Source organism: Etheostoma spectabile, chromosome 9, assembly GCF_008692095.1.
Source record: "Etheostoma spectabile isolate EspeVRDwgs_2016 chromosome 9, UIUC_Espe_1.0, whole genome shotgun sequence".
In the NCBI taxonomy this organism is placed as follows: domain Eukaryota; kingdom Metazoa; phylum Chordata; class Actinopteri; order Perciformes; family Percidae; genus Etheostoma; species Etheostoma spectabile.
This window is the reverse complement of record NC_045741.1, coordinates 10610912-10623947: the sequence shown is the minus strand read 5'-3', so window position 1 is coordinate 10623947 and position 13036 is coordinate 10610912. Positions and strand designations below refer to the sequence as shown.

The following is a 13036-nucleotide window of genomic DNA, read 5'->3' as shown; positions in this document are numbered from 1 at the left end:
ATATATATATATATATATATATATATATTAACGAGAATTAAACTTAAAACAAAAAATTAAGTGTTTTAACTTCTAGGACACCCTTTTCGGATGCGCATGCGTAGAAACTCCTTCACCCGTAGATTCCACTGTTGACATGACAACCGCTGCTTACAGCAAAGTCAAAACTCAAATCTGACTTTTGACAGCTAACGAGCTAGCTACCTAGCTGAAGTTTTCTCGTTCCTGTAACTTAACTCAAAGCTCGTTGTTGTTGAGCTCAAATGAAATTAGGTGTACAATCTTCAGAGAGGATACGCCCTGGGTAAAATGCTGCTGTCGACCTGCAAAGGTGTAGCGGCAGCACCGGGGCAAGGAGGTACGGAGCCGGCGGCAGGGGGAGAAAGCGACGACCACAGAGGACCTCAAAGCGGGGAAGAGAGACTGAAAGGGCTTGGTGTTCAGGAGTGGCCTGACGGATCCAGATATGAGGGAGAATATGTGAACGGGTTCAAACACGGCAGAGGGAAGTACACCTGGAAAAATGGAGAGGTAGCTTTAGCTATTTTAAATGAACATGAAAAAGAATCAGGAAAAATGCCTTTTCTAGGTTAGGTCAGCTAGAGTTAACCCTAAAGTTAGCTAGATCAATTCATTTTTAGGAATAAAACACTGTTCTGTTATGGTATTTTGTGTGTGACAAAACATGTTTTACTGTCTCCAGTCAGTTTTTCGTGGAGATAAAGAAAGTCACTATTTGATGTTCCTGTCTGTTCCTTTGTGTAGTTCTATGAGGGCTCTTTCTATAAAGACTACAGACATGGGGATGGATTGTACTGTTGGCCCACAGGCCACAAGTTCACTGGCAAGTTCTACCTCAACAGACAGGAAGGATACGGACAACAATTGTTCCCTGACGGAGCCATCTTTCAGGTAAAGTGGATGACTGGGTGGATGCCAGGCATTTTGATAGGTTTTTGTTTTGTTTTTAAATATCAGTAATACATTGAACCTCTCTCCACCTCTCAGGGTTTGTACCATGCTGACCAGAGGTTTGGTCCAGGTGTGGTTAGTTATCCAGATGGGCGTATGGATGTGGGTCTGTGGCTCCAGGAGCGCCTGCTTAGGCTCTGTACGTCTGATGAAGAGGGCTTTAGCCTTAGGAACTTTCCTGAATATGCTGCCTATATGGACCCAGCTGCCATGACAGATCCCCTGACTAAGGTACATGCTAACCACAGGCTAAAACATATTCTTTTTAATACATATATTTAGTTAAAAATGTTATTGTTTTTTAAAACCAAGCTATTAACATGTCAAACAAAACATGTCTGTAAGACACTAAATCATTGTATTTGTTGTTGTTATTGTTTAGCTCTACTGATTTATTTCAAATCCCCCCCCCCCCCACACTCCCCATATATGTGTTTCACAAACAAATTATTGTAAATGATGTCCCATATATATACATTTTTAAAATATTCTTAACTGACCTCTCTGCTCCTCTCCTCCTCTTACTAGCCTTCCACTAGTGGTTTACAGACAGAAGCCAGGACAGACTCTGAGGTAAACTACTGCTACTATGAACTATATGATCTTTGTGACTTAACTCAAAACAGATCAATTAATACCAAAAAAAAATTCCCCATCCTCCTCAGGTGGATACAGAAAGAGATCTGCTCTCAGATGATGTTTTTATTCTTCCCCCCGGCATGGAGAGTTACTCAACAGATGGTGACCACTTGCCGCTGCCCCCTGGCCGAAGAAGAGAGCTGGATCAACACTTCTATGGCGAGCTGTGGAAGCCAGAAGCTTATCAGCACAAAGGCTATGAGCGAGACCCACTCTCCACCCTGCCCTTACAGGCCCGCATGCAGGCTCACATACACAGACATAGGTTAGACATACGTCAACATTTTGTATTGAGTAAAATAACAAGACAAACATATCATATACAGGTACAGTTTTGTGAGTAAACTGAAATAATATGTTTGCTGATATGTATGTATTTGTGTGTGTCTCAGACTACAGGCTGAAAATGTGGGCTGGGACGTGGCAGCTGTTCTCTCTCTGAACAGGGAAGGTTTTGGTCCTAAAGGGCCTTTGGAAGTTAGTTCAGAGTTGTTGATCCAGCACGCCTCCCGAGGGGACCTGCCGGCTGTGTTACAGATCCTCCAGACTCGTTTGGTCCACCCTGATGTAGCAGATTCACAGGGACACACTGCGCTGATCGCTGCCACAGTAACACATTATTTATTAATTTATTCAGATTTTATTTTTTTCTATTTGATTGTTATCCAAGCCAGGTTTCAGAATGTTTTTTTCTTTTTTTACAATTTCATCAATTACAGCAAAAAAGGACAAATAAATAAAAGTGTCATGTGTGTCTCTCTGACTGTTTCATTTTGTTTCTTGTTCCTTTCAGGTAAACTGCAATAATGATGTTATCCAGCTGTTGTTAGATATGGGGGCCGATATTGACAAGTTGAATTGTGAAGGCATGTCTGCCCTGGCTGGGTGTCATGTCCTCTACTACCCTTTTCAGTCTCTGTGCACCACTTTGGCTGAACCACCTGCCAAAGCTCAAGTAAGATTCTACCTAATGTAGTTTCCTCATCAACTCTAGATTTGTAGTCCACACATATGAAACTGTGTTTTGTACAGACAATTCAAAAGAAACAAATTGCACTGTATTGTGTTGTCAGGTTTTGAGGTCTACATCTGTAGGTGGGAACAGTCCCCAGATCAACCAAGTGGACTTCACTACAGACACACCCAGGTTTAACAACTACAGACCTCAGAGCAATAACACAACCCTGAACAACTATTCACCTATCTGACTCACCAGTAGCTGATATCACCTCTCTCACATATCAATCAGGAGAAACTGTATATATTGTATATCCTCTTACGCACAGCCAAAAAAAGGTCACTGATAATGGTCTTGCTAATGTCATATTCATAGATGTGTCACTCCCTACGGTGTAACCTTACTTTGACGATGTATTTCTCTAAAACAAGTTTATTTAAGTTCCATATTTATTTTGGCATTTCCAGGACAACAGAAGAACTAACAGAGCACATCTTACATCACAGCTGTAAAGTGTCTCTTAACAGTGAGCTCATCACTGAGCGCTGGCCTGGCCTGAATGAACCTGAGACTCCTGCAGACACTAAACACCTACAGGAGGAGGAGAGAAAAGAGAAAGAGGTAGAAGGAGAGGAGAGAGACTGCAAGGAGACAGAGAGAGAGGGAAATGTTAGAGAGAGAGAAGAAAGGAGCAGCAGGGAAGATGAGAATGAGAACAAAGCGGAAGAAAGAGAGATAGAGAGCAGATGTGATCAAACGTGGGAAAATGAAGAAAGTGAGGTGAAAGGGAAGGAAGGAGAATTAAGGAAGAGCGAGGAAGATGCTGATCTTGGTGTGAGAAGAGAAACAGAGTCAAGGAAAGAGAATATGGAGGTGAGCGGGGAGGATGAGGAAGATGTGGATAAGAGAGTCTGGAATAATCGTGAAGGGGATATGAAGGAGAGAGAAGACAGAGGACGTAAGGACATGCCTGGTGTGGAGCGCTTCATTCAGGTGTATGATGGTCACATCGCACTGGGCAGTGTGCAGTGGAAGGAATGTCAAGCTAAGGCAGCAGGAAGAGTTCAGGTACAAAGAACAGAGATCCCAGACTATTATAGTTTGTTTTGTTAAGTTGTTTGAACCTAATGTTGTCTACTTAACTCTGTCTCTATCTGTCAACTCCGTCTGCAGCAGGGCAAAGACAAAGAATTGAACCAAAACACGGCTTTTGACTCCGCCTGCTCCGTCAGCAGCTATAACATCCAGGTCACAGAGGAAGTGATGCAGCGCTCAGCTGAAGCACTGAGTCGCACGGGGATCTCTCAACGCTCTGACACACAAGGGACTGTGCGCAAAATGGCTGCCATGAAAACTGAGTAAGTCATCTGTTTTCTTGTGCCCTTTCGCTATGTTCTGATTAAACTGATTTTCTTTGTGTTGCGTCTTTCTGACCAGACATCGTGTTCGTTTGAACACCTTGAAGCTGTTATTGGAACGGGGAGCTGACCCCAACGCATCCAGGATCCCCATGCTGGTCCTCTTTTTAGCCATTTTGGCGGCTGACTCTGAGGCCGTCCGGAGACTGCTGCTGTGTGGAGCTCGCACTGACATTCCCCTTCCACCTGAGGTAGAATTCTTTTTTCCCCTCTGTTGCTTTTTTAGTAATGTCACACAATACACCTTTGTTGAGCCACACAGAACAGTGATCCCTCAAAACCTTAAACAAGATCCATAAAGACAACAAAAAAATTTGAACATCTATGTTTCATTTCCACAAATGAACCATAAAATTACCCTTCTCTTTTTTGTAGCAAAAAGGTCTGTATCCCCTACATGTAGCTGCAGCACTGCCAGGTCCAGCAGGTCCCATAATCACTGAGTTGCTGCTCCACTCGGTCACTGACCCGGACGCAAAGGCAAGCAACCAGAACGAAATCTATGAACCGGATAAGGTGAGTGTAATTATTTTCTTCAACATTCTCAAGTCTGGTAAGAATTAAGTTTTATTTTGAGGTCTTTTTTTTGTTGTTGTTTTTTTACAGATTTTCATGAAAGCTCAGGAACCACTGAGCACCAATGGGAACCCAAATCTTAAAGAAGGAGGCCAAACAGCCCTGCACGTGGCCTGCCAGAGAGACGGTGACTACCGGGTCAGTACATACTGCACATGCTCAGACCTATACATACCATCACAGATAAAACATGTTGCTATTGACTGTTCTAGTCTGTGGCATGTTGCAGAGAGGATAATGATCATACTAATATATATTTACCCAGTGTCTCAGAATGACAAAGGAAACATGTTACACCCAAAAATACACACAGAATTCAAACAATTTGTTGTTAAGTTTATTTTACGTTCAACAGAAGGGCTTTTATTGTTACTGGTTAAATACAATGGCTAAGAAGACATTTTATATTTTTACTGCTAATACAAAACTGTGCATGGCTGTTTCCTTTGCAGGTTATTTATAACAAGACAGAAAATCACAAATACCATGAGGTTTAATAATACTGTGTTCCATGTAAAGGACTTCCGTGTTTGTTTTTGCAGAATGCCAGCAAGGTGGTAGCCCTCCTGCTTTCCCACCGAGCCAGCACAGACCACATCTGGAGTGGACACTCACCTCTCTCCCTGGCTATAGCAAGTGGGAACGACCTGGTAGATCACACACTCACTCACTCACGAACACACACACTGAACCTTGCTCTGAACCTGTTGCTTTTTGCTGTCCAGGCAGTGGAGGAGCTGTTGAATGGAGGTGCAAATCCCAACATCCCCTTAGGCCGCAGGGTGGGCAGCGCCCTCTGTGCTCTTGCCAACGTTAACTACCACTTAGGTGGTAACAGAGCTAAGCTGGTATGCACACAAGCACACATACACATATATACACATATGTGTAGATGAGAGTGTTTAATGGATGGGTATTCACCCGATAACCACTTTTCATGACTTTTCCAGTGACGTTTGTCATGCATTTATACATTTCCAACATGTAGCTGCCTGGTAAATTGACAGTGTTGACTGTTTATTTTCATTGTGTGTGTGTGTGTGTGTGTGTGTGGTGTTGTGTGTGTGTGTGTGGTGTGGTGTGTGTGTGGGTGTGTGTGTGGGTGTGTGTGTGTGTGTGTGTGTGTGTGTGTGTGTGTGTGTGTGTGTGTGTGTGTGTGTGTCTAGGTATAGCTACATTTGGGGACCAAAAATTGTGAAAACAGTATACTTATGGGGACCTGAGTGTTTGTGGGGACCAAAATGCTGGTCCCCATACTGTTAAAGGGCTTTTTGAGGACTAAGACTTGGTTTTAGGAGTAGGGTTAGAGTTAGGTTATGGTTAGGGTTAGGGTGAGGGTGAGGGTTAGGCATTTAGGTTTGATGGGTAAGGTTAGGGTAGGGGCTAGGAATGCATTATTCAATGACTGGTCCCCACAAAGATAGGCAGACACAACTGTGTGTGTGTGTGTGTGGTTAATATTGTGTGTAATGTGTCTCTGATGTAGTTGGATATGTTGGCTAAGGCTGGTGCCGACATCTTGATGCCGGTTACGATGGGTGATGTTGTGGGAACCGCAGTCGACTATGCACACTGCTTTTTCAACCAGGTAACACATCACTGTACACATTTTAGTTGAATTCCGTCAAATACAAAAACCTTGCAATAAATCATGTCTTTGGATTTACTTTTGTGGAGACTGTGTCAGAGAGTTTTTGATTCAACTTTGTGGTTATTTTTTAAAGCCATAGCTAGTGTTTGAGTTGTACTGGACTCCTTTATTTTGACTGGTGTTTCTAATATTTTGCCCCCCCCCCTTCATGTATGCCAATCTTTTATACAGAAAAGATTCAGGAGTTAAATCCTTTTTGTATAATTTAACCTAAATATCTGTCTGTATTTCACTATCTAGGACTTTCGTATTGCCAACACTCCCTTCCATGCTCTGAACATGCGTGAGAGGGAAACATTCAAAGCACGGCGCCAGCTGCTTAGCATGATGGGAGATCTGCTGAGAGAGACTGCTTGCCAGAGGGAGAATTTAGAGAGAGAACAAAACCATACGTCAAATAGTCAGTACAGTGTATTTGTATTCTTTTAAGGCAAATAATATTTACTCTATATGTATTCATTTTTGTTTTGAGTATGGCTGTGAATCATAGTGTGGGTATGTCTGTACTGTATTTATGTAACAGGTACTAGTATCACGGGAGAAGGTGCCATTTCCTCAAACGTGCCCCTCCCCGGCTGTGAAAGTCTATCAACCATAACAGAAAAACTCAGGTACTTATACACTCACAATTGGCACACATCCATGTTCAAATTGTCCCTCTTTTTTCTAATCCGTGTCATTCGAATGTGTACTCTGTTCAACTTCAAATCAACAGTTTTGTCTGAGAGCTCAAAGGCAAAATAAGGAAACAGAAAGGTTTCCATTTCCAACTCTGTGTGTGTGAATCTCTTCTTAGGAAACCAGCGTTTAGGTTCTGCTATCATTGTGGTCGCTCGGCGTCCGTGAAGCTGACCGTTTGTAGCCGCTGCCACAAGGTCTTTTACTGCTCCAGGACCTGCAAACTAAAAGCATGGAATGAAAGACACAAGGAAGAGTGTATCCAGGTGTCAGGTGGGAAATAGGGCCTCTCCATCTCCAACCCAACAAACCAAATAGCACCAGCCCCAAACCCTACCCCGGGAGCCCCAAAGCTCAAATAAGCTTTTAATAAAATGACAACGCATAACTTTGTCATAGTGTTTTGAATCTGTGATATCTGTAGGATAAAGTCATGATGATGTACAATATCTGGGAAATACTAATTTGGTTTTATCTTTTAGATGAACAGAGCATGTAAATACTTTGTCTGTTTGTCTTTCTTAATCCAGCATCTGCTGATGGCATCCAGAAGAGTGTTGTGTTTAAATCCCCAAAAGGTCCCAGGCCCTTGACTGCCATGTTGAAATCCAAAACCGTCTCCAGGCCCTTGAGCATCAAGTTGAAATCCCAAAGGGCACCCAAGCCCTTGAGCATGGCAGAGAAGGTATTGGAGAGCCAAGTCAACCTGAAGGAAAACTACAGCTGCAACTGATGTATACTAACATTTTGCATACTTACATACATAACAGATGGAGTACAACTTTATCTACCTAATACTGCAATGCACTTCTGTTACATCATTTCTTTCTCTGAGTCTGTAAATATTGGGTTAAATGATGCTGACATTATTTTGTCCCATAATAATTTTTCTTTGGCGTATTTATACATGTAGATTTGGAATCATCAGTTATAGTATTATGATATATATATATATATATATATATATATATATATATATATATATATATATAATGTTTCTCCCTATCTGTCTATTGCCACAGTACAGTGAATGGCTGAATTTACATATTTTCAAGTACCAGATTTGTACATATGACTTCTTTTATATTTAAACGTTCTGACTAAAGCTATTACTTTTGTTGATCTTTATTTTCATATTATCCTCTGGTTGATTTTTGAATGAATAAGAACAAGTACGACAAAAATATTAACTCAAGTTCCACTTTTTCATAGTTTTCAATTGCATCTTGTGGTCTTCATCAGCCATTTCATTGAAATAAAAGTACAGTATTAAAAGTAAATTGGACATAAAGTACTTGTTCTGCATAAGAAGTACCCTGTGACTGATATCATATAGGACATTTTTAGATTATACAACAATGTGCAAGCAGCGTTTTACTATTCTGTAGCCGGTCATGTTGGAGTGAGTTTCAACAACTTTATATATTGTTTTTTTACTGTGTTATAATGATATACAGTGGTCCCCAACCTAGGGGTTGGGCCCCTCCATATGGACAAAAGAATGAAATTAAAAGAATTAAAATCTTAATCAGAAAGGTAACTATAACTACAACTGTCAAATATATGTATTTCCTTTTGAAATGTATTTAAGTATGTAACATGAAATGAAAATAGGCTACTCAAGCAAAGTAGTCTACTATAAATATAATAAGTAAAGTAAATACAGACGTCAAATAAATCTATTTTTGTTTGAATATCTTTTCCAAATGGTCGTTACGGTATTATATGATGGCTATTCGTGCAAAGAAAAGCGTGTTTAACATGGTTACCGTAAATGACCTAATGCCTGTTTTGCACATAGATTTTACATAATCATAGCAGCAGCACAGGGTGAGCTTGCTCCTGTATCTTGCGCCCTATATACCTATGAGTCAACAGACTGGACGGGCAACCGTGGACCGGAGCAGGCTGGCGTAACGACACGCTGTCATTACACCGACAATTAAACAAGCTTTTTTTGTTGTACTAAGACTTTCAATTATTGTTCAAAGAGACAAAGCAACCGAAATAACTGCAATTCCAGACGTCTACTAAACTTCAGCAGGAAACGAATTATTCAGATCCTTCTCGTGACTGGAGCTGGAGCTATGAATGCGGACATGGAGGAACAGGAAGACGAACTGCTCGCCTTCCGAAGTATCTTTGATTCGGAGGAGTTCGTCCGGGATGACTCGAAGTCTGCTGGAGAAATTCGAGTATCTGTTGAGCTGCCTTCAGACTTTATTGTGGCTCTGAAAGAAGGTAAGCCGGTTGTAGAAATATTATATTGATATGAACAGAAGGGTGTAGATTGTGTTGACTCGGAAAACATGTCTTGTCAATTTGCTTTTCATGGAAAACTACTCATTGAATAAAAAAAGGAAAATGTGTCACGGATGCGAATGTCCAGAAAGTCAAACAATAGGCCTAACAGTCGACTGAAATGAAGTTTTATGTCTGAATAAATTCAGTGTCCCCACAGGCTGTATAAAAGCAAGAGAAACAATGACTAAACCAGGAATGTGTCTTTAAGTATTGAATATTTAACATACTGTACTTATGTTGTGTCATACTGTTTTTCCCCCCTTTTTTTCCTTAGGTGAAACGCTGAGGCAGTATGAGTTATCATTCCTTCCACCTCTGCTACTGACCTTTGAACTCCCTGAGGACTACCCATCCGCCTCCCCTCCCTCCTTCACCCTCACCTGCAGCTGGCTGACACACACTCAGGTAACCAGTAGAAGCCATGAGGCTCAATTAAAACAATATGAGTCACATTTACAACCTGTCAGGCAAAATGAATGCAGATTGCAGAGGTTCAACAAAGATTACATCAGTCTATTTGCCATCACCTCCCACAGCTCGCTGTACTGAGTGCTCAGCTCACTGATCTCTACCAGGCCACCGGGGGTGCTGTGGTGCTCTTCTCGTGGGTACAGTTTCTCAAAGAAGATGCCCTAAGGTTTTTGGACATCCATTCTCTTTTGGAGCTCCCCTCTGATGAACACAGCACCCAGTACAATAGCCAGGACTCCTTAAATGCTGCACACTCTGAACCCCAAAATAATCAACACACTCCAAAGACAGGACCCACAGATAGCAAAAGTTGTAATGTCTTAAATGCATGTAAACCAGACCTCCCTGCACCATCGTTAGAAGTTGAGCATCCGATAGTGATTCTTGCTAATGGCCACGATCCTTCAATCTCAGACTCTCATGGAGCTGTGGCATTGATCCAAAACACTTCTAATGATTCCAACCATATTGCACAGGCCTCAGGCTCAGACACGAGGGAGGCTGAACAGATCCTCCAGACCCCCGAGTTCAAGGCTGACTTAGAGAAGGATCTGTACTCAGCAGAAGGCAGGTTGAAGCGTCTTCCATTTGCCCAGTCCGAGCAAAGTGGCCAGGAAGATTTCTTAAAGAAAGGGGATGTTTCAGTCTCATTAATACTTCCCTCTAGCTCCTCAGACCCACAGGATCAAAGTGAACAAGGGGCTGCTTCTCTGCCAATCGACCCCAGAGAATCCCCTCATAATGAAACCCAAACGTTCCCTGGTCTTTCCCAAACTCCCTCACAAACTCTTCTGTACCAACTCTTGAGCTATAATGTGGCTCAGAAAAAGAAAGCGTTTGCCAGCACAGTGTTTGACTGTGGTGTGTGTTTTGTGGGCTGGCTCGGTTCGGATTGTGTGCAGTTGCCCGACTGTGGCCACATCTTCTGCAAGGCCTGTCTTGCCGAGTTCTGTAAGCTCCAGATAACAGAGGGGAACGTCCGGGCTGTCACCTGTCCTGAGGCAGACTGCTCTGCCACCCCTACACCTGCACAGGTACAGTCCCGACCTATCTATGTGTATGTTCTCTCTCCCAACTACAGCTTCTCTTCAAATGTCTTTCTTGTGTTTTGAGGTTTTGGGATGCTTAAAACAAAACATCTAGAAGTATTTATGTCCTTTACTTAAGTAGCAACACTAAAAATTTGAGTACATAAGCATAGTATAATCGTTAGGTACTCAATACACAAAATAGAGTTTATATCATTTTATTTTATTATTGTTAAAGCATTAATATGTTAGTAGTGTTTTAATGCTGCAGGTGAGCTGAAGCACAATTTAGCAACTTTATATATTGTGTCGGGCATTTTTCTTATATAACAGCATCATATTTTGTCAGAAAATTTTGTATAATTGTTTTGAATTTGTAAAGTCACTAGTTAACTCTAGCTGTTTAAATAAGTATAGTGAAATCAAAAATATAGATTTTTTCTTTTAAATGTAGTGGACTAAAAGTATAAAGTAGCATTAAATGGAAATGCTAAATTGCTTCAAAACTGTACTTCAGTACAGTTATTATTAAATGTATTATTAAATGAGTTAAGTTCCAACACTGAAGATGCAAATGTGATTTCTGGTGACAAACTATATAACGGCAATACGTTTTCTAAACTTCTACATACTGTATGTAGTTCTGACATGAAATTTCTTGTTACTTATGCATGTTTGCAGATGTAAACCAATACCAATATCTGCAATAATATCAGTCGATATTTCAGTATAGCTCAACAAAAGACACAGCTATTTAATAGCAAAAATAAATCACTTGCATTTTACTGTAATTTAAATGACATGACTTCCTTGACACACACTTCGCCGATTTTCCCTGTTTGGTAGGTAAGGCGTCTCGCAGGGGAGGAGCTGTTTAGCCGCTATGATCGTCTCCTGCTGCAGTCAACTCTGGACTGCATGGCTGGTGTGTTTCCCTTATATTCTTGTAATTCTTGTAGGATGTATACATTGCATTCATGGAAGAGTCTCTTCTTATGTCTCTTTTTTCTCCTCCTCATAGATGTGTTGTACTGTCCTCGGCGTACCTGTGGTTCAGCCGTTATCTTTGATAAATCCAGCACTGCAGCTATGTGCTCTGTTTGCAGCTTCGCCTTCTGTGTCACCTGCAAGAAGACCTACCATGGAACAGGTGACTGTTGGACAAAGAGGAACATGGACACGGAAATGCAAGCCATTGCAGACCTGCCACAGTCACAAGGTACACAAGTGTGTGTGTGTGTGTGTGTGTGTGTGTTGTCAAATAACTGTAGTTATTTCTATGTTTTTGGGGGTGGTGATGGTGCAGTGGATATGACACATGTCTTTGATGTAGGAGACCTGGGTTTGATTCCCACTGTGGTACATCAACCAATGTGTCCCTGAGCAAGACACTTAACCCCTAGTTGCTCCAGAGGCGTGTGACCTCTGACATACAGCATATAGCAATTGTAAGTCGCTCTGGATAAAACCGTCAGCTGAATGATGTATATATGATGTAATAATGTAATGTAATTTACCTCTGAAATGTAGCTGAGTAAAAGTACAGTATATAGTGTAATGATAAGAAAAGACTTAAGTACAAGTACCTTACATTTGTACTTGAATAAATGTACTTAGTTACATCCCACCACTGGTTTGTGTGGATGCAGATGTTTCTGGATGCGTACCTGAAACAGTGCTCTGTTTTGCTGTGTGTGTGTGTCTCAGAGGGGCTAAGGGCTCTGTTGGACGACTATGCCAGTGGAAGTAAACAGAGGCAAAGCCTCTTGGAGAGCAGATACGGCCAAAGTAGAATGCGGAGCACCACGGAGGACTTACTGAGTGAACACTGGATAGAATCCAATAGCAAGTACTGTCCTCAATGCTTCTGCAGAATAGAGGTATTCAGTTATTTACCTATTGGCAACTTATTTGCACACATGAACTCATGAAAACAGACATGTTTACTGACACTTTTATTATGCTGTAAAGTTCTGACTGTATCTTTGCTAATGCATTTGTGTGTTGTAGAAGGACAGTGGATGTAACATGATGATGTGCTCTAAGTGTGGACAGCCCTTCTGCTGGATCTGCCTCTCCAAACTAGGAAGTGGTTCAATCAGACACTTTGTGGGCAGTCCTAGCTGCCAATACAGCTAGTGCTGCTGGTGCTTCAGCTACCTTTACTACCAGCCACTGGCCACCAGCTATGGAGGGAATGCAGTAAACAAATGTTGCACATGGTATGCTGTGTTTGAATTGGTTAGATTTTTTAATGCACTTTTAACAAATACTTGACAATGCACATAAATGTGGGTTTTACGGAAAAAAAAAGGCAAACATAAATAATGTGGAGAATATA

General features: G+C 41.5%; 2 protein-coding genes across 3 annotated transcripts; both read left to right on the top strand.

Annotated features, from left to right (window-relative positions):
- The first annotated feature begins 124 nt into the window (after positions 1 to 124).
- Positions 125 to 8018, top strand: ankmy1 (ankyrin repeat and MYND domain containing 1). Of its 2 annotated transcripts, none has more exons than XM_032525862.1 (20): positions 125 to 531; positions 766 to 912; positions 1009 to 1203; positions 1501 to 1545; positions 1638 to 1876; positions 2004 to 2220; positions 2405 to 2566; positions 2685 to 2758; positions 3037 to 3637; positions 3746 to 3927; positions 4007 to 4178; positions 4363 to 4503; positions 4594 to 4701; positions 5106 to 5213; positions 5289 to 5411; positions 6050 to 6151; positions 6455 to 6614; positions 6738 to 6825; positions 7011 to 7165; positions 7423 to 8018. In XM_032525862.1, exons 1-20 carry the CDS (start codon positions 310 to 312, stop codon positions 7623 to 7625), a joined length of 3444 nt encoding a protein of 1147 aa, XP_032381753.1. In that variant the 5' UTR covers positions 125 to 309; the 3' UTR covers positions 7626 to 8018. The 2 variants fall into 2 exon arrangements, with proteins under 2 accessions (XP_032381753.1, XP_032381752.1); XM_032525861.1 differs by having other exon boundaries at positions 3743 to 3927.
- Positions 8019 to 8755: 737 nt separating this feature from the next.
- On the top strand, positions 8756 to 13036 carry LOC116695542 (E3 ubiquitin-protein ligase RNF14). Its single transcript, XM_032525863.1, has 7 exons — positions 8756 to 9133; positions 9471 to 9601; positions 9733 to 10701; positions 11542 to 11620; positions 11717 to 11914; positions 12403 to 12575; positions 12706 to 13036. Exons 1-7 carry the CDS (start codon positions 8980 to 8982, stop codon positions 12832 to 12834), a joined length of 1833 nt encoding a protein of 610 aa, XP_032381754.1. The 5' UTR covers positions 8756 to 8979; the 3' UTR covers positions 12835 to 13036.

What these genes read in the sequence shown, in the direction of transcription:
- LOC116695542 (XM_032525863.1), top strand. Translation starts at nt 8,980, where the DNA reads ATGAATGCGGACATGGAGGAACAGGAAGACGAACTGCTCGCCTTCCGA. An exon ending in TATTGTGGCTCTGAAAGAAG is followed by an intron (nt 9,134 to 9,470) that starts GTAAGCCGGTTG and finishes TTTTTTCCTTAG; the next exon opens with GTGAAACGCTGAGGCAGTAT. An exon ending in AGACCTGCCACAGTCACAAG is followed by an intron (nt 11,915 to 12,402) that starts GTACACAAGTGT and finishes TGTGTGTCTCAG; the next exon opens with AGGGGCTAAGGGCTCTGTTG.
- ankmy1 (XM_032525861.1), top strand. Translation starts at nt 310, where the DNA reads ATGCTGCTGTCGACCTGCAAAGGTGTAGCGGCAGCACCGGGGCAAGGA. An exon ending in ACACCTGGAAAAATGGAGAG is followed by an intron (nt 532 to 765) that starts GTAGCTTTAGCT and finishes TCCTTTGTGTAG; the next exon opens with TTCTATGAGGGCTCTTTCTA. An exon ending in ACAAAACCATACGTCAAATA is followed by an intron (nt 6,615 to 6,737) that starts GTCAGTACAGTG and finishes TTTATGTAACAG; the next exon opens with GTACTAGTATCACGGGAGAA.